The 19,502-nt window shown below is 40.3% G+C and overlaps 2 protein-coding genes across 5 annotated transcripts in view; one reads left to right on the top strand and one right to left on the bottom strand.

Moving 5' to 3' along the window:
- TLR2 (toll like receptor 2) overlaps nucleotides 1–19,502 on the bottom strand; it is a 136,162-nt gene that overhangs the window by 97,808 nt on the left and 18,852 nt on the right. The window lies entirely within an intron of this gene.
- The window catches only part of RNF175 (ring finger protein 175), a 60,869-nt gene that overhangs the window by 36,371 nt on the left and 4,996 nt on the right, over nucleotides 1–19,502 (top strand). For all 4 annotated transcript variants that reach the window (XM_043902656.1, XM_043902655.1, XM_043902654.1 and 1 more), the window contains 3 exons: nucleotides 10,068–10,175; nucleotides 13,524–13,644; nucleotides 17,974–18,107. In XM_043902656.1, the coding sequence (XP_043758591.1) occupies nucleotides 10,068–10,175; nucleotides 13,524–13,644; nucleotides 17,974–18,107 (363 nt within the window). The remainder of the gene's footprint in view (nucleotides 1–10,067; nucleotides 10,176–13,523; nucleotides 13,645–17,973; nucleotides 18,108–19,502) is intronic.

Raw genomic sequence — 19,502 nt, 5'->3', positions numbered from 1 at the left:
ATTGTAGGAAGAAAAGCTAGGCAGGGGGCCACGGTCCCGTAGGCAGTAAGCCAGGGAGCCCAGAATCAAGCCACAGACTATTGGAGTGCAAAGCCCCTGCCCCAAGAACATGTTGCGGCTTAATTATGGTAACCAGCTGCTTTGCATAGAGAAACCCTGCAGTTCGGTTAGTAAGCAGACACACCTCTAATGCTGGCACAACCTTGAGCAGAGATCCTCAAGGCAGAGAATATGTGGGGAGTTGAAGGAAGCCCACTCTGGTGCTAACGGTACTGTGCAGGTGGAGGGAAGGTCCTCTTAGAGCAGCCACTTTTCCCAGCATCGCCATTTTTGGCAGCATTAACTTCTGCCTTTATCTCATGCACTAACCAGTGTTCCACAGTGCTCAGCACTACGTCATAAGGACCAGTAGCCCAAGGAGTCACTGTGGCAGAAAGACCCCAAAAGTCCTCTCTGCCCTTTTATAGACGACACAACCTCACCGTCATTTGAGACACCTTCTGCAGCCCCTGGGAGTTTCCTGCTCCAGGTGACTCCCCATTGCTGATCCCCTAATGGGACAGGATTACACCTATAGAAAATGCTGTCTAGATAATGGTGGTATGTCAATTGCTTGAAGCAGAGAAAGCATTTCACCATAGAAATAATGTAAATAACAAGTCATTTCTCAGACAAGGTCACAAATCCTCGTTTAAATCATAATGTTTCTTAAGATCCCTTTTAACTGGGACTCAGTGAAGCACAGCGTCTTTTAAAATAACCCTGGCTCCAGGCACACCCTGGGAAATCCCCAGCCCATGCCAACTCCAGTCCAAGCCAGCTTGCCAGGTTGCCTGGAAAACACAGTCCACAAAGCAATCTAGTACACAAAGCCACGCCTATAAGACTGCAGGGGAGTTGTTATACCTGATTCACAGAAATAAACACAAAAAGTCAAATAAGAGGAGACAAAGGAATTTTTTTCAAAAGAACAGAACAAAATAAAACTCCAGGAAAAAAAAAAATAATGAAACAGAGGTAAGCAATTTATCTGATAAAGATCTCAGTGATGGTCATAAAGATGCTCACAAATCTCAGGAGAAAAATGGATTAACACAGTGAGAACTTCAACAAATAGTTAGAAAACATAAAAGAACCAATCAGAGCTGAAGGATATGATAACTGAAACAAAAAATACACTAGAGGCAATCAACAGCAGATTAGATGATACAGGAGAATGGATCAGTGACTGGAAGACAGTAGAAGTCATTGAATCAGAACAACAACAAAAAGAATTTTTAAAAATGAGGATACATTAAGGGGCCTCTGGGACAAGCTCAAGTATACTAACATTCACATTTTGGGAGTCTGAGAAGGAGAAGAGAGAAAGAAAATGACAGAAAACTTCTTTGAAGAAAAATTCCCTAAGCCAGGGAAAGGAAACACATAGAGGTCCAGGAAGCACAGAGAATCCAAAGCATGATGAACCCGAAGCATGTGATCCACACCAACACAAACCAGAGTTAAAATGGCAAAAGTTAGAGACGATGACAAAATTTGGAAGACAACAAGGAAAAATGAATGACATGCCAGGGAACCCCTCTAAAGCTATAAACTGATTTTTCAGCAGAAACTTTACAAGCCAAAAGAGAGTGTCAGGATATATTTAAAGTGCTAAAAGAATTTTTTTTTTTAAGTTGCAAACGAATACTCTTCCCAACAAAGGTAATTTCTCCTTCAGAATCAAAGGAGAAATAAAGAGGTTTCCAGATTAGCTAAAACTAAGAGTCATCACCACTAAACCAGCCTCACAAGAAATGTTGAAGGGTTTTCTGTAAGTGGAAAACAACTAGCCATAACTAGAAATAAGAAAATATATGAAAGGAAAAAACTCACTGGTAAAGGTAAATCCACTGGTGAAGGCAGTGGGTCAACCACCAATATGAAGATGAAAGGACAAAATCTGTAAAATAAATTATAACTACAATAAGTAGTTAAGGGATACACAAAGCAAAAAGATATAAAATATGATGTCAAACCCATAAAACATGGGCTGGAGAGGAGTAGGAACGTAATACTTTTAGAATACATTCAAATAAGTGACCATCAGTTCAAAACAAATCCCTGTGTGTATATATATATAATATGTGTGTGTGTATATATATATATATATATACACACAGGTCCATATATATGAAACTCATGAACCACAAACCAAAAACCCACAACAGATATACCAAAAAAATAAAGTGAAAAGAACTCTAAGCAAACACTGAAGAAAGTCACTAAACTGTAAGGGAAGAGAATAAAAGAAGGAGAAAGGAACTATAAAAACGACCAAAAAACAATTAACAAAATGGCAGTAAGCATATATATGAGAACTTTAAATGTAAATAGACTAAATACTTAATCAGAGGACATAGGGTGACCGAATGGATTAAAAACTCAAACCCATCTATATGCTAGCTTCAAGAGACACACATCAGATCCAAAAATACACGGAGACTGAAAGTGAAAAGATGGAAAATATGTTCCTTCTAAGTGGAAACTGAAAGAAAGCTAGGAGAGCAATATTTACATCAGAAATGGTAGACTTTAAAACAAAGACTAAAACAAAAGAAAAAGACTACAAAATAATAAAGGGGTCAGTCCAAGAAAAGAATATAATATTTGGCAATATTTATGCACCTAAGATAGGAGCACCTAAATACATATAGCACATATTAACAGACATAAAGGGAGAGATTGACAGCAATACTGTATTAGCAGGAGACTTTAATATTTCATTTATATCAATAGATAGATCACCCAGATAGAAAATCAATCAGGAAATATGGGCCTTAAATGATTAGATCAGATAAACTTAATAGATGTATATGCAACATTGCATCCAAAAACTGCAGAATACACATTCTTTTCAAGTGCACATGGAACATTCTCCAGGATAGATAACATGCTAGACCATATGTCAAACAAGTGTCAATAAATTAAGAATATCAACATCATGTCAAGTACCTTTTCTAATCGTAATATGTATAGAAGTAGAAATCAACTACAGGAAGAAATCTGGAAAAAATGCAAACATATAGATACTAAACAATGTGCTACTAAACAACCAATGGGTCAACAAAGCAATAAAAAAAAAAAAAGGAAATCAAAAAACACCACAGGACAAATGAAAATGGAAACACAAAGGTCCAAAACTTATGGGATGCAGCAAATCAGTTTTAAGAGGAAAGTTTATAGCAATACAGGTGTACCTCAAGAAACAAGAAAAATCTCAAATAAACAAATTTAAATCTAAAGGAACCAGAAAAAAGAAGAACAGACAAAGCCAAAAGTTAGTAGAAGAATGGAAATAATAAAAAGCAAAGTGAAAATGAATGCAATAGAGACTTTTAAAGATAGAAGAGATCAACAAAACCAAAAGCTGTTTCTTTGAAAAGAGACAAAATTGATGAATCTTTAGCCAGTCTCATTAAGAAAAAGAGAGGGCCCAAATAAAATCAGAAATGAAACAGGAGAAATTACAACCATAAACATACAGTCATAAGAGACTACTACAAACAATTACATGCCAACAAATTAGACAACCTAGAAGAAATGGATAAATAGCTAGAAACATATAGTCTTCCAAGACTGAATCAACATAAAATAGAGAATCTGAATAGACCAATTACTAGTAATGAAATTGAATCAGTATTCAAAAAACTTCCAACAAACAAAAATCCAGGACAAAATGGCTTCACAGGGAATTCTACCAAACATTTAAAGAAGTGTTAAACTTCTCAAATTATTTTTAAAAAAAGAGAGAGAGAAGGGAACACTCTCAAACTCAATCTATAAAGCTAGTATTACCCTGATACCAAAACCAAACAAAAACACTACAAGAAAAGAAAATTACAGGTCAGTATCCCTGATGATCATAGATGCAAATATCCTTAAAAAATATTAGGAATCAATTCAACAATACATTGAAAAAAATCATACAAGATGATCAAGTGGGATTTACTCCAGGAATGCAAGGACAGTTCAACATCCACAAATCAATCAACATGATAACATTAACTAAACAAATGATAAAAATCACATGATCATCTGAATGGGTTCAGAAAAAAGCACTTGACAAAATTTACATCCATTTATGATAAAAATTCTCAACAAAGTGGGCATGGGGGAACATGCCTCAACATAATAAACACTATGACAAACCCACAGTTAACCTCATATTCAACAGTGAAAAACTGAACAATTATCTTCTAAGATCAGAACAAGGCAAGGATACACACTCTCATCATTTTTATACAGTTTGGTTTTGGAAGTCCTAGCCATAGCAATCAGAGAAGAAAAAGAAATAAAAGGGATCTATATTGGAAATGAAGAAGTAAAACTGCCACTGTTTGCAGATGACATAGTACTATAAATAGAAAATTATAAAGATGCCACTGGAAAACTACTAGAAGTCATTAATAAATTTGGTGAAGTTGCAGGATATAAAATGAATACAAAGAAACATGTTGCATTTCTATACACTAACAATGAACTATGAAACATAGAAATTAAGGAAACAGTCCCATTTATCATAGCATCAAAAAGAATAAAATATCTAGGAATAACCTACCTAAGGAAGTAAAAGACCTGTACTTAGAAAATTCTAAGACAATGATAAAATAAGTCGAAGATGACACAAATAAATAGAAAAATATACCAGTCTTATGAACTGGAAGTATTTATATGGTTAAAAATCGATACTAGCCAAGGCAACCCACAGATTCAATGCAATCCCTATTAAAATACCAATGGCATTTTTCACAAATAGTTCTAAAATTTGTATGGAACCACAAAAGACTCCAGACAGCTAAAAAAGTCTTGAGAAAGAACAGAGCTGAAGGTATCACACTCTCTGATTTCAAACCATACTACAAAACTATAGTAATCAAAACAGTATGGTACTGGCAGAAACAGACATTTAGATCAATGAAATAGAGAGTGCAGAAATAAACCCACACTAATGTGATCAATTAATCTACAATAAAGGAGGCAAGAAAATACAGTGAAGAAAAGACAGTCTCTTTGGTAAATGGTGTTGGAAAAACCAGACAGCTACATATAAAAGAATGAAACTACACCATTTTCTTACACTATATACAAAAATAAACTCAAAATGGATTGACGGCTTAAGTTTTAGACCTGAAACCATAAAAATCCCAGGAGAAAACATAGTCAGGACACTCTTTGGCATCAGTCTGTGCAATATTTTTTGATCTGTCTTCTCAGGCAAGGGCAACAAAAGCAAAAATAAACAAATGGGACCACATCAAGCTAAAAAGTTTTTACATGGCAGTAGAAACCATCAACAAAAATGAAAATATAACCGACTGAATGGGAGAAGATATTTGAAAATGATATGTTCAATAAGGGGTTTATCTCCAAATATATGAAGAACTCATACAACTCTATATTAAAAAACCAAACAATTCATTGTAAAAATGGGCCAAGGACCTGAAGGTCCTCATTTTCCCAAAGAAGGCATACAAACGGCCAACAGGCACATGAAGGATGCTCATCAGTCATCCGGGGAAATCAAATCACATGGAAATCAAAACCACAATGAAATATTATCTCACATCTGTCAGAATTGTGGTTATCAAAAAGACAAGAAATAATTAGTGCTGGCAAGAATGTGAAGAAAAGGGAGCCTTTGTGCCCTGCGGATGGGACTGTAAATTGTTGGAGCCACTGTGGAAAACAGAATGGAGATTCCTAAAAAACAGCAACAACAAAAACAATGAAAAACAGTGTTCAAATACAATTACCTTACCATCTAGCAGTTCTTCTTTAGGGTATGGCTTGGGTAAAACACCAACTTAAAAACATGTGTGCACCCCCCTGTTCATTGCAGCATTATTTACAATAGCCAAAATATGGAAGCAGCCTAGGTGTTCCTTAATAGATTAATGGATAAAGAAGATGGGGTATATATATAAAATGGAATATTACTCAGCCATTAAAAGAACCAAAGTTTGCATATCTTGAGGACATGGATGGACCTAGAAGGTTATGCTAAGTTTAGAAGTCAGACAAAGACAAATATCATACACTACTTGCAAGTGGAATATAAAAAAAAAGACAAACAAATGAATAGAAACAGAGTCAGAGATACAGAGAACAAAACAGGTGTTGCCACAGGGGAAGGGAGTGGGGGAATGAAATAGGTGAAAGGGATTAAGAAGCACAAACATCAAGTTACAAAAAAAGGAAGTTTCAGGGATGTAATATATAGGCATACCTTTTGGGTCAGGTTCCAGACCACTGTAATAAAGTGACTATCACAACAGAGCAAGTCACAAGTTGTTTGGTTTCCCAGTACATATAAAAGTTTATACTATGTATGTTTATACTACACTGTAGCCTGTTAAGTGTGTGACAGAATTATATCCAAGAAATGATGTACATTTCTTTATTTTAAAATATCTATTGTTAAAAAATGCTAGCCATCACCTGAGCCTTCAAGGAGTTGTAATCTTATTTCTGGTGGAAGGTCTTGCCTCCAAGTTGGTGGCTGCTGACTGATCAGATTGGTGGTCACTGAATGTCGGGGTGGCTGTGGCAATTTCTTCAAATAAGACAGTGAAGTCTGCTGCATCGATTGACTCTTTCTATCATGAACGATTTCTCTGTAGCCTGTGGTGCTGTTTGATAGCATTTTACCCACATAGAACTCCTTTCAAAAGTGGAGTCAGTCTTCTCACACCCTGCTGTTTCTTTAGCAACTAAGTTTATGTAATATTCTAAACCCTTTGTTATTCCAACAATCTTCACAGCATCTTCACCAGGAGTAGATTCCATCCCAATAAACCACTTCCTTTACTTATCCATAAGAAGCAACTCCTCATTTGTTTTATCATGAGACTGCAGCAATTCTTCAGGCTCCACTTTGGATTCTTGCTGCCTTGCTACTTCCACCACATCTGCAACTCCTTCCTCCACTAAAGGCTTAAATTCCTCCAAGTCATTCATGAGGGATGGAATCAACTTCTTCCAAACCCCTGTCATTGTTGATATTCTGATCTCTTCCCATGAATCACAAGTGTTCTTAATGGCATCTAGAATGGTGAATCCTTCCCAGAAGGCTTTTTATTTACTTTGCCCAGATCCATTAGAGGAATCACTATTTATGACAGCTGTAGCCTTATGAAATGTACTTCTTAACTAATAAGAATTGAAATTCAAAATCAGTCCTTGATTCATGGGCTGAAGAATGGATGTTGTGTTACAGGCATAAAAGCACTCATCTCATTTTACATCTCCATCAGAGCCCTTGAATGACCAGGGGCACTGTCAGTGAGCAGCAGTATTATGAATCTTTTTCCCTGAGGGTTAGTAAGTATTCGGTAAGCCATGCTGCAAACAGATGAGCTGCCATCCAGGCTTTGTTGTTCCATTTATATAGCAAAAGCAGAGTAGACCAAGCATAATTCTTCAGGACCCTAAGATATTCAAATCTTAGGCTTCTACTGAAAGTCACCAGCCACATTAGACCCTAACAAGAGAGTCAGCCTGTCATTTGAAGTTTTGAAGCCAGGCATTGTCTTCTCCTCTCTAAGTATGAAAGTCCTAGATGACATCTTCCAATAGAAGGCTGTTTTGTCTATGTTGAAAATCTGTTGTTTAGTCACTAAGTCATTTCTGACTCTTTGCGACCCCATGGACTGTAGCCCACCAGGCTCCTCTGTCCATGGGATTTCCCAGACAAGAATACTGGAGTGGATTCCCATTTCCTTCTCCAGGGGGTGTTCCCAACCCAAGGACTGAACCCCTGTCTCCTGCTTGGCAGGTGGATTCTTTGCCACAGAGCCACTAGAGAAGCCCCGATTTCCTGCTGCCACCATCGTTAATTATCTTAGCTAGATCTTCTGGGCAACTTTCTGCAGCTTCCACATCAGCGCTGACTGCTTCACCTTGCACTTTTGTTACGGAGACAGGGTCTTTCCTTATGTCTCATGAACCAACTTCTGCTAGCTTCAAACTTTTCTTCTGCAGCTTCCTCACCTCTCAGCCTTCAGGGAATTGAAGAGAGTTAGGGCCCTGCTCTGGATTAGGCTTTGGCTTAGAGAATGAATGTTGTGGCTGGTTTGATCTTCTGTCCAAACCACTACAGCTTTCTCCATATCAGCAGTAAAACTGTTTCACTTTCATTTGTGTATTCACTGGAGCAGCACTTTTCATTTCCTTCAAGCACTTTCCTTCACATCCATAACTTGGCTCACTGATGCAAGAGGCCTATGTTTTCAGCCAATTTCTGCTTTTGACATGCCTTGCTCACTAAGCTTAATCATTTCTAGCTTTTGATTTAAAGGGAGAGAGATGCAACTCTTCCTTTCACTTGAACAATGGGGCCACTATAGGATTATTAACTGGCCTGACTTCAATATTGCTGTGCCCCCAGAGAATAGGGAGGCCTGAGAAGTGGGAGAGAGGTGGGCAAAAGACCAAGAGTGGTGAAGTCAGGACACACAACGTTCATAGTCAAGTTTGCCACATTCCCTGGGTGTGGTGTGTGGTGCCCCAAAACAGTTATAATAGTAACACCAAAGATCACTAATCACAGGTCACCAAAACAAATATGATCATAACGCCAAAGTCTGAAATCTAAGAATTACCAAAATGGGACACAGAGACACAAAGTGAGTAAATGCTGCTGGAAAAAGTGGTGCCTACAGACTTGCTCCACAAAGGGTTAACACAAACCTTCCATTTAATAATAATAATGCAGTATTTGCAAAGTGTGATAAAGCTAGGTCTGCCTGTATGGTTGATAAAATCATAATAACTGTATGGTAATAGATGGTAACTAGATTCACAGTGGTGGTGATTTCGTAACACATAGAAATATCAAATCATTATGTTGTACACCTGAAAGTAATATAATATCATAAGTCAACTATACTTCAATAAAAATTTTCATAAGTAAATAAAATAATGCTGAAACATCGCACCAGTAATAATATAGAACATAAGCATTTGGTGCAATGGCTCCAACAGGGAGGAATCCAGGGAAGGTGAGGTTTGGGGACAGGGCTCCAGGGGTCAGAGGCGAAGCGTGGGGCCCTGTCTCCGGAGGGAGATTCTGAATGAAGTTTGGGGTGACGTGCAGGAGAGGGGGTCCAGAGAAGGAGGTGGGAAAGGGCTGAGGGCAAACAGGGGGCCTGACCGCGGTTTACCCCCTCTGCTCCTTGGCACCAAGGCTGGCCCGCAGGCCCCCTCCTCCCACCCCTCTGTCTTCCAAGGGGCCTTTGCCCCGAATCAGGGGTGGAGCCATACCCCGTCTCCGGCCCAGGCTCTCCCAGGCAGGAGGCAGCCATGCGGCCTTTCGGCGGTTTTCCTAAGAGCTTTTACTGCCTGGAATGAGGGAAGCAGACAGGGTCCACGGTTCCTTCCAGATCAGCTCCATCCTCGCCCTGCATCCCCACCCACTCACTTCTCCATGTGGACCCTGTGGGCGGAAGGAAAGGCCCTAAAGCCATCGTGGTGAGTGTGGGACACACACAGGGTCCGTCCATGTAGCACAGGAAGCAAGTCTGCAGGGCTCTGCTCCAGGCCTGCAGCAGGGGCTGCGGCAGTGAGAGGCCGTCCGAGGGCCGGGGCAGCAGGAGCGGGACGGGAGAGACTCGGGGAGGACATCTCCCATCTCTTGCTTGCCTCCAAGGGACTCCTGCCAAAAACCACTGTAAGCCAATCTAGGGCCAAATGAGAAAAGGAAGAGAGGAAGGTAGACAGGGCCCCCTGTAGAATAACCAGTCCTGAAGGTCACCTTTATATGAGGACGTAAGTCACAATGAATTTATATATGCATATATGCATAGAAACACATGTGCATGATAGTACTGTCTATATATTGCTTGTTGATTATATATTAAAACTCTAGATTACATGGAGTTTAGCTGACATGATACATTCATGTTCTGTGTATTGCAAAATGAATAGCATTTTAGAAACTAAAGACTGACTTATAACAACATTTGAAAAAGAGAAAATATTTTCTAATATATCATGTTTGGTGCTTCTCCCCATTTCTCTCTCCACAGATTGGTTTACAAATGGTTTCTTCTAATCTACAAGCTCAGCTATGCATTTGGTGTTGTGGGTTATTTGGCTATCATATTTACAATGTGTGGATTCAATTTATTTTTCAGGTAAGTATCTCCAATTAAGATATTGGTATCTCTAAGCACTTACTTGTAGCATTAACCCGGTCAAGTTCTCAGTGTCTGGAAGCCACATTTGGCCCTGCAGTTTTCCAGGGACACATTGTTTATAGTACTATCATTGGTATCATAGATGCCACTGCAGGAGACTAGCAAAAGGAAGAGGACACTCAGACTTAAAAGTTTTTAAAAAATTATAAGCTTTAAATAGAAGAACATCATTAAACGTTGGCCTATATTTATTAGAGCAATTCTTATTGAACTAAAAAGTTCCCTTCTACAAAATTCTTAAGTGTCATATCCTTCTATATATCTTTCTTCTTTAAAACCCCTAAAACTATGCTATCCAATACAGTAGCTGCCAACCCATGTAACTTAAAATATGAAATAAGAGGTGCTATAAGTCTAAAATACACATTGAGTTTCAAAGACAGCATAAGAAAATAATTTTATGATTACATGAGATGACAGTACTCTGGATGTTTTAGTGAAATTATTTTTTCTGTTTCTTTTTACCTTTTATTTGTGGCTATAAGAAAATTTTTAATTATGTCCAATCTGTATTTCCATTGGACAGCACTGCTCTAGAATTTTGTTTCTGCTCTAAATCTCTTCTGCTGGAGGCATTTAGTAACAGAGGAAACTGAGCACTTAGACATTGAGAGAGAAGTGAAGCAGTAACAGAGCAAGAAAGTCTAGGGAGAAACAAAGGAAATTGGGATAATAACATCCGTGACTCAGAATCATGTTCCCATCGGGAAGCTGGCCACTGAGATGTGCTGTGAGTGAGGCGCTCAGGGGCAGAGCGGAGGCTGTGTCCTCAGCCTGTGTGTTGGAGGGGGAGTGCGAGACACACCCCCGTGGACGGTGGACATACCATCTGTGGAAAGCAGCTCAAAGGAAGATCCCTGGAATGTCTCTCATGGACGGTGGACATACCAGCCGTGGAAAGCGGCTCAAAGGAAGATCCCTGGAATATCTCTCATGGACGGTGGACATACCAGCCGTGGAAAGCAGCTCAAATGAAAATCCCTGGAATGTCTCTCACGTCAAAATTCCTCTAAACTCTGGGACCTCCTTGGTGACCCTGTGGTTGGGACTCCCAAGCTGGGGGTGCAAGTTCAATCTCTGGTCAGTGAACTAAGATCCCACAGGCCACATGACAAAAAAAATTACTCTAAATCTCTGGAACTTTAGAAATTTGAAAGGCAGAAGTTAGCTACCCATAAGTCATAAAATAAGGAAGAAAACTGGATGGAGACCCAGCCCTGGGGGGAGGGCTCTTCCTGTGGCAACACAGTAGTCTGATTTCATAAATATCTCATGCAATTTTCAGAGAGGGAACTCCTGCCATTCCCTAGGAGGAAAGGGATAGAATATAACTGAAAAGATCTATTATTATTTGTTTAAGCTATAGAAAGACACTGAATTATTCTTTCAGCATACTGTCTATATTACTTTAATGTATGTAAAATGTTTTTTTACTTTTATGAAGTCACTTGGGACTGTAGTTACCCCCAAATTATTATCTGTATGATTTTAAGATCCTTATCCAGGAATTCTCCTATAATGAGGTGTATGAAGAACATAACCCTTCAGATGGGAAATGAAGTGAGAATCGTCAGTCGTGTCCGACTTTGTGAACCCATGGACTGTATGTAGCCTGCCAGGCTCCTCTATCCATGGAATTCTCCGGGCCAGAATATTGGAGTGGGTAGCCTTTCCCTTCTCCAGGGTACCTTCCCAACCCAGGGCCCAGGTCTCCCACACTGTAGGCGCATTCTTCACCAGCTGAGCCAACAGGGAAGCCCTCGGGTGGGAAGGAACTATTTTTTTCACCACTAATTGTTACTGAGCACAATTGTATTGAGATTCTTTTCTGTGGAACTACAACTTTGTTGCTCCACTTTTTATCACTTAGATTATAAATCCATGCTCCCCTGGGCATGGAGGGAAGGTCATCTTCATTCTTCGTCACTGCCCCAATTTTCAGATCTTGGATGGATGAAGCTGCCCACTGTGTTGGAATTCCCAGTTCACAACACCAAAAGATCTCTGCCCTCCAGGTCTACACAGCTTTTACCATTTCCTCCTCAAATTAACCGAGTACAAAAACAACCAGTAGAAAGTTTCAGAAGAGAGAGACTACCAGCTCCTCTCCTCTCTCCACTTCCTTCCTGACTCAGTCAGATCCACCTACTTCCATTGCTAGTATTAGAGACTCTTTTACAGAGGGAGCAAATAGAAAGTGTGATCATTAAGATCCAGATATTACATCAGGAGCTAATCATTCACTTTTTAAAGAAACCTTTACCTTTAAAAAAAGAAGGTGGGGGAGGGGGGAAGGGGCTGATTCACGTTTGTTATATGGCAGAAACCAACACAACATTGTAAAGCAATTATCCTCCAATTAAAAATAAATTTAAAAATAAAAAAAGAAATAGGGGTTGTTGTAGAGAATCCTGGTGTATTTGAAATATCCAACTTGCAAAGAAAAAAATTTTTTATTAACACATGGCAACTATGGCATAGTAACAAATGACCTCAAAATGTGAGCTTGATTCCTAGTACCAATTGTCAGGTTAAGCAATCATTTTTCCTAAGTCTCCATTTTTCAAACCAAAGTAGGGCTAATGATATCTATCTCCAATATTTTTAGGTAAGATTAAGTATTTGAAAGCATTCTATAAAATCTAAGTTTGATCACAAGGATCAAACTTCTTAGCCCGAGCTACTGTCCAGACCCCACCCCAAGCCACTTAAATTAGAGCCCTGGAAGATAGGCTCATGTATTAGTATATACTTTAAATCTCCCCCACGTAATCCTAACATACAGTTAGGGCTGAGAACCATTGCACTGTTAAAGAGGTTCCTAATAATGTTAGCTGCCCACTGCAATCATCGTTGTCTGGAGAGCCTCCAAAAATATTGCTGTGTGGGCCCCACCTCTAGAGAGCTAATGTAATTGGCCCACGGTGCAGCCTGCAGATGGAGGTTCTTTACAAGCTGCCCAGGTTTGCCCACCTACAGCCAAGCTTGAGAACCTCTGGTTAGAGTTGGCCTGTCTCAGCACTGCAGTCCAAAGAAGACGTTAAACACTCTTTTAAGAATTATTTTGTCCACTTAGCCCTGAGTGGTAAAATTTAAAGGAATGAAGAGAATTTTAAATTCATTAAAAAAAAGAAGAAACATTAAACAAACAAATGGGGGGAAATACACTCAAAGTTATGTTAGATACCATGGCAAGAAATACTTTCCAAGCTGCAGTCCTTCCCGAGACCCGCCCCCCACCCCAAGATGCCCACTCTTACTTCCCTTGGCTGTTGTTCTCAATAGAATCAAAGCTAGAGACTCCATGGATTTTGGCATTGTGTCCTTGTTCTATGGCCTCTACTATGGAGTAATGGGGAGAGACTTCGCAGAGATCTGTTCGGACTACATGGCTTCTACTCTAGGGGTAAGCGTTACTTTCATTCTTTGAAATCATTTTTGGTATATAGAAAAATGGTCTCATCTGACACATTTGTGCCCATTTTCAGAAATAGGTGTTTTTTGGTTCTGTCAGCCCAACTGCTCCCTGGGTTCTCCAGGCATCAAATTATCTGGAAGTAACCATATCTAGCATACTCCAATTGCCAACATTTAAAGGTTTAGTAAAAATTAATCTAAAAAATAAAAATAAAGGATTAGTAAAAATTAAACAATAACAAAAACCCTTTATCTGCTGATGCAAATAAAAGTCATATTTGATGCACATAAAGCACTTTAGAATCAATCAATACCTCAGGGTAATAATCATCATAAAGATCAGTTATCATTATACAGCATTTGAAGAAATAGAAGAGATAAAAAGTGTGCTAAATGTATTCTGACTGTATATTATTCCCTGGAATTAAAAAAATCCCTAATAGTTTTTTTAATGCTCTTAAAATTAAAACTCAGAATGGACACACTTTCTGGTTAGATGGATTCCAGATTCAGATATTAGGAGTAACCATCTGTGTCTAACACACGTGCATCTCTTAAAAACTTACATACCAAAGGTTCCGGGTATGACCCAGTGGTTTCAGAAATTCCACATCTCTGTCCTCTACCAGTGTCTTGGCACACAGCCAGATATGAAATGGAAAAACCGTTGTGAGTAGCAAGGGAAGACTGGACTTCTGGACTGCTGTTCTCCCTCTCCACTTATGGGCCAGGACTGAGTAGACAAGGCCTTGATTTCATCCCCCAACCTCCCTTCCCCATCTCTGTAGACTCCATCTTACTGTTTCTCTAGAGCCTGGAATCTAACTTCTGTGGTGGAATGCTGGGATGGGCAGCCATGTGTCATCTCTAAGACAGCTGCCTTTCTAGTAAGGTTTAAGGTGAGCACAGAAGGGAGCATTTTCACTCCCAGTTCCTCCAACAGAAATCAGAGCCATCCCCCCTTTAAAAATTCGCAAAGCCTCTTATGCCTGCTTGTGGACAGGAGCAGAAGAGTTGAATGTCCTCTGTTCTCCAGTGGACCAGGAAAAAAAGAAAAAACCTGGCAAAACAATCAAGTCTTTAAGCCCCAGCTTTATAGAGATTCCTCACCTGATTCCATCCCACCAGTCTATGACATCTTGTCATCTCCTGTCATCCTCATTCCAACCACCAAGTACTGTCTCAAGCCATTAGCACAACCACCAGTGACTTCAGCTGATGGTGTGTGTGTGTATATGTGTGTGTGTGTGCACTTGTTCATGTGCTTGTGACAGAGGTCAAGAGGAAGCAAAGGAGACACAATCTCCATTCTCACACCAGTGCCTGAGCCCCACACTAATTAAGTCAGACTCTGGGAGTGGAGCCAATGCATCTGCTTTGTTTTAAAAGCTCCCTAGGAAAAGGAATAAGCTATTACGCCATGCAAAAAGCTGGATGAATCGTAAATATATAGTGCTAAGTGAAAGAAGCCAGTCTGTACTATATGATTCCACTTATATGACAATTTGGAAAAGGTACAACTATGGAGATGCTAAAGAGACCAGTGGTTGCCAAGAGGGTTACGGAGGGAGCAGGGTTGAGTGTGTGAAGCACAGGGAATTTGTTAGAGTGGTGAAATTATTCTCTATGATACTCTAATGGTGAATGCATGACACTATGCATTTGTAAAAATCAGCAGTACTTTTTAGCAGAAAGGTTAAACCTTAACGTGTGCAAATCTAAAGCAAGGCATGTAGGATGTCAGGGAATGCCAGGATAGAATGTGGACTGTGACAAGGGAATTCAGCTGTATTACAAATGTGTGAAATAACCTCTCTGAAGTGGGTGGGGGGAAAAGTGCTGACCTAAGTCTCTTTGCAATGAGTGGAGATCTGAGATTAAAAGCAAAAGGAACTATATGCAAGCACTGCACTCCACTAAGTAAGTTTCCCTCAGGGCTATGGGTACACCCTGACACCTCTCTGCATGTGTGTGGAACTGGACTCCAAGTGAATGGAAGACTGGTCATGGAAGCTGTGTTTCTCACTCTCAGGAGGCTGCATGCAAGCACAGAGGGAAGGCCAGAACGATCTGTGTAGTAACGGATCAGAGTCAAAGACATCAGTCTGAGCTCGTGTTTCGCTTAACATAGATTATATGTATCTTAATGTAGATGATGCATGTAGAACTATTTTATAGATATGTGTATATACATGGGTTAGGATATACAGATTTATTTCCTTGCTTTGTCAACTAAGAAGCCCTAGAAGCAATGGCAGCTCAGTAGCAGTGAGCACACAAAGTACTGCGATCTTGTTTTCTAATACCAGTCTATAATAAAAGGAAACTGTTCCTTGGGAAAACGGCTGATTCTGGGTCTTGTTAGGGAACATACAATATGAACCTAGAGTATTTTGTAGTGCCAGAACGTAAGGAAGTTCTCAAAAACAAGCCCACACAAGAAAAAACCCACAATGATAAGGGTATGTCAAAGAGACGCAGAAGCCAAGGCTGAAACACAAGGCTGAGTAACACAAGTAGCAGCAGTATTAGTGGTGAACAGTACTGGGTCGTAACCTGAAGTGTAGAGTAAATACCCGTGAGTCCACAGTGAAATAAATGGATGATTGAATAGATATATAAATAAATGAGAATAGACACGTCTCCTATTCAGACAAATTCCACATAATTTATGGAGATATTCCACCTTTAAGAAGGTTGCATGGTTAACTTTTATGTGTCAACTTGATTAGGCTCTGGTATCCAGTTGTTTGACCAAACATGAGTCTACATGTTGCTTTGAATGTATTTTGTAGCTATAATTAACTTTAAGGGAAAGCAAATACCCTTGAAAACATAGATAGATCTTAGCTAATCAGTCAAAGATGTTAAGGGCAAAAACTGAAGTTTTTCAGAGAAGAAGGGGTTCTGTCTCAAGTCTGAAAACTCTTTCCGGAGTGCAGCCTGCTAGCCTGCCCTCCAGGTCCCAGACTTGCCAGCCTCAGGTCTTTAAGAGTCTCTCTCCCTTCCCCTTTCTCCCTCTCCTCTACCCGCTCTCCCCCGACCACACAGGCATATCCTCTGTTCCACTCCCCTGGAGAACCCTGACCGATACAAATGTGGACCATAACTGCTAACCCCCCACTCCCTCAGTGTGAACTGCTCGTGGTGATGGCGATTTCCTTCCAAAGAGTACAGTGTAGACAGAAGTAAAAGGTAGTTTTAGAGTGGAGAAAGTTGACAAACACTACCTCAAGCTCAGTGATCAAGGTCAACATCAGCAATGATGGATCATGTTGACAGCACGTACCCTTGCCACGACGTGGTAAGAATGGCATTTCACCTCTGTTCTCTTCTTTCCTAAAACTCATAAGCCCAGCATAATCAAGAGAAAAAAACATTAGCTAAAATCCAAGTGAGGGACATGCTACAAACACCGCCCCCACCCCCAAACTGTCAATCATAGAGAAAAAAACAAAGTCTGAGAGACTGCCAAAGCCAAGAGAAGCCTAAAAAATAAAAAAAGAGAGAAGCCTAAAGAGATAAGACAATTAATGGTATCCTGGATGGGATTCTAGAACAAAATAAGGACATTTGAGAAAAACCAAACAATCTGAACAAAGTATAGACTTTATTTCATAATAATGCATCGGTGTTGGTTCATTAATCATAACAAATGTACCACCCTAAATGTAAAATGTTAATCACAGGGGAAACTTGATATGGGAACTCTATTCTATCTTTGCATCTTTTACATCTAAAACAATTATAAAATAAATATTTTATTTTTAAAAAAGCTTCTTAGACATTCTAATGTGCTGCCAATGTTGAGAATCGCTCCTCATCCACACCCCTGGGGAGATGCAATGTCCCAAGTTAGAATTCTAAATGCACTGCTTTCTAATGCGATTAGTCTTTGTACTCCCTGTAGTCAGATGGGATTTTATTAAAATTGATTAAAATATTAACTATATTAAAATTAATTAAAAGATACATAGATGTTTGGGATTACTCGAGATCTGGGAATCAGAGTCTCAGGAGAATAAGGGAAAGGGCCAGGTTCTGGGTGAATTTAAAAAGCTTCCCATGTCATTCTGAACGACAGCCCTCGATAAAATTGTTCCTCCTAAAGGATTCCTCAGTGGAGAAGTTAGATGGTTATAATTAGCGATGTGCTTTGGGGTTCAGTGGGGTTTCGCCTGGGAAACCTTTACCCCACAGTAGCATTGTTCCTGTGGGAAAAACCAGCAGAGAAACAGTAAAGCCTCCGTGTCTTCAAGCTGGCAGTGGCTTCCCTGTGTTTGGAGAATGACGTGTGCTCTCTGCCTGTCCCCCATAGTTCTACAGCGTCAGCGGGATGCCCACCAGGAGTCTGTCGGACGACATCTGTGCCGTGTGTGGGCAGAAGATCATTGTGGAACTCGATGAAGAAGGGCTCATTGAAAACACCTACCAGCTTTCATGCAAGCATGTGTATCCTTTTCATGGGAGGCCATTTGGCCCTCCTCAAGACAGTGCTGGGAGATGGAAAATCAGGGAGGACTGTCCCGTCACCTCCCTCCTCCTCTGTCTCCTCCTTCTCCCCACTTCCTTCTGCCTTGCTTAGCTCCCTTCCCCAAACTCCAAGCCTTTATGCTCCTGTCCATTTTCTTATTGAGACTCTCTCCGAATCCCTGATGAATAATGAACTCCTCTTAGTTAGCAGGCGGTAAACCTCTTTTCCTCCTCCTCCCAACCTCCTCCTCCCCCAGTAATTTCTTTTTTAAAAGGAGTCTTCAGGCCACACAGACGGGAGGGCTGCAGCATCTGAGCAGAGGCTGGCTGGAAGAGCTGGTAAAACCTTAAGCACGCAGGTAGCCAGTGAGCACCAGGGGAGACAGGGTGGAGAGCGAAGAACAGAGTGCAGTTTCAGCTGCAGGGCAGGACTCGGGACTTGCCTGGCGGAGCCCATGTCTGAATCTCACAAGAATAAGAACGACAATGCCCAGGTTTTTACTCTCAGGACTGAATAAATGGAATGTGTCCAGATTAAACAGAGTCAAATCATGAGTGCTGCACATCTACGGTATTAATGGTGGTGTGTTTTGCCCGGAAATAATTTTCAGGAACCTGCTTGTGTCAACAGTGGTGATGGGGAAAGCCAAGTATCAGCTTTGGTCTTGGAAAGAGGACACCTTAAATTACACAGGAAGGGACCAAAACAGGAGCACGTGGTTCAGGACCGTTTGATTCCCTGGCCCATGGTTTGTGCCCCAAATCACTATCCACCAGCAGAGGGATCTTTAGGGACCAGGCCAGCCTGGCCCTGGAAACCAGCATCCTTACTGGCTGGTGAGAAAGGGCTCCATGTGCGAAAGATGCTGGCATCAAGAGCCCTGGGCCAAGCAGGCTGCACTGCCTGAGCACGTAACTCTGGATACCACAGTTGTCTTTGCATTGACCAACAATCAGTATTTTAATTCTTCTCTTAATACAGGGAAAAAAAGGCATCATTTATCTTTATTTTATAGTACAATATCAATTTTATAATACTGCTGTGCACTCAGTCAGTTCAAAGCTCTGGCATTATAAGCTGATCAAACCATCTGCCTCTTGCCTCTGAAGCCCACCGAACTCAGTCAGTAATACCATAGACGTGCAGCACTCATGATTTGATTCTGTTTAATCTGGACAGATTCCATTTATTCAATCCTGAGAGTAAAAAACTGGACCAAATGCATCTGAAATGTAATAGGAGCCTTTACTCCAACATTTAAGTCTTAACATTTTAAGGTAAGAAACACAAAGATATCCCATGTGGGATTCTATGTGGTTTTTCAGTGTGATACATTTCCCAAAAACCTATCATTCTTAGTAGAAATTTTCCAA

Source organism: Cervus elaphus, chromosome 5 (genome assembly GCF_910594005.1).
Source record: "Cervus elaphus chromosome 5, mCerEla1.1, whole genome shotgun sequence".
Lineage (NCBI taxonomy): Eukaryota > Metazoa > Chordata > Mammalia > Artiodactyla > Cervidae > Cervus > Cervus elaphus.
The sequence above is the reverse complement of the archived record's forward strand: the minus strand, read 5'-3'. Positions and strand labels throughout refer to the sequence as shown.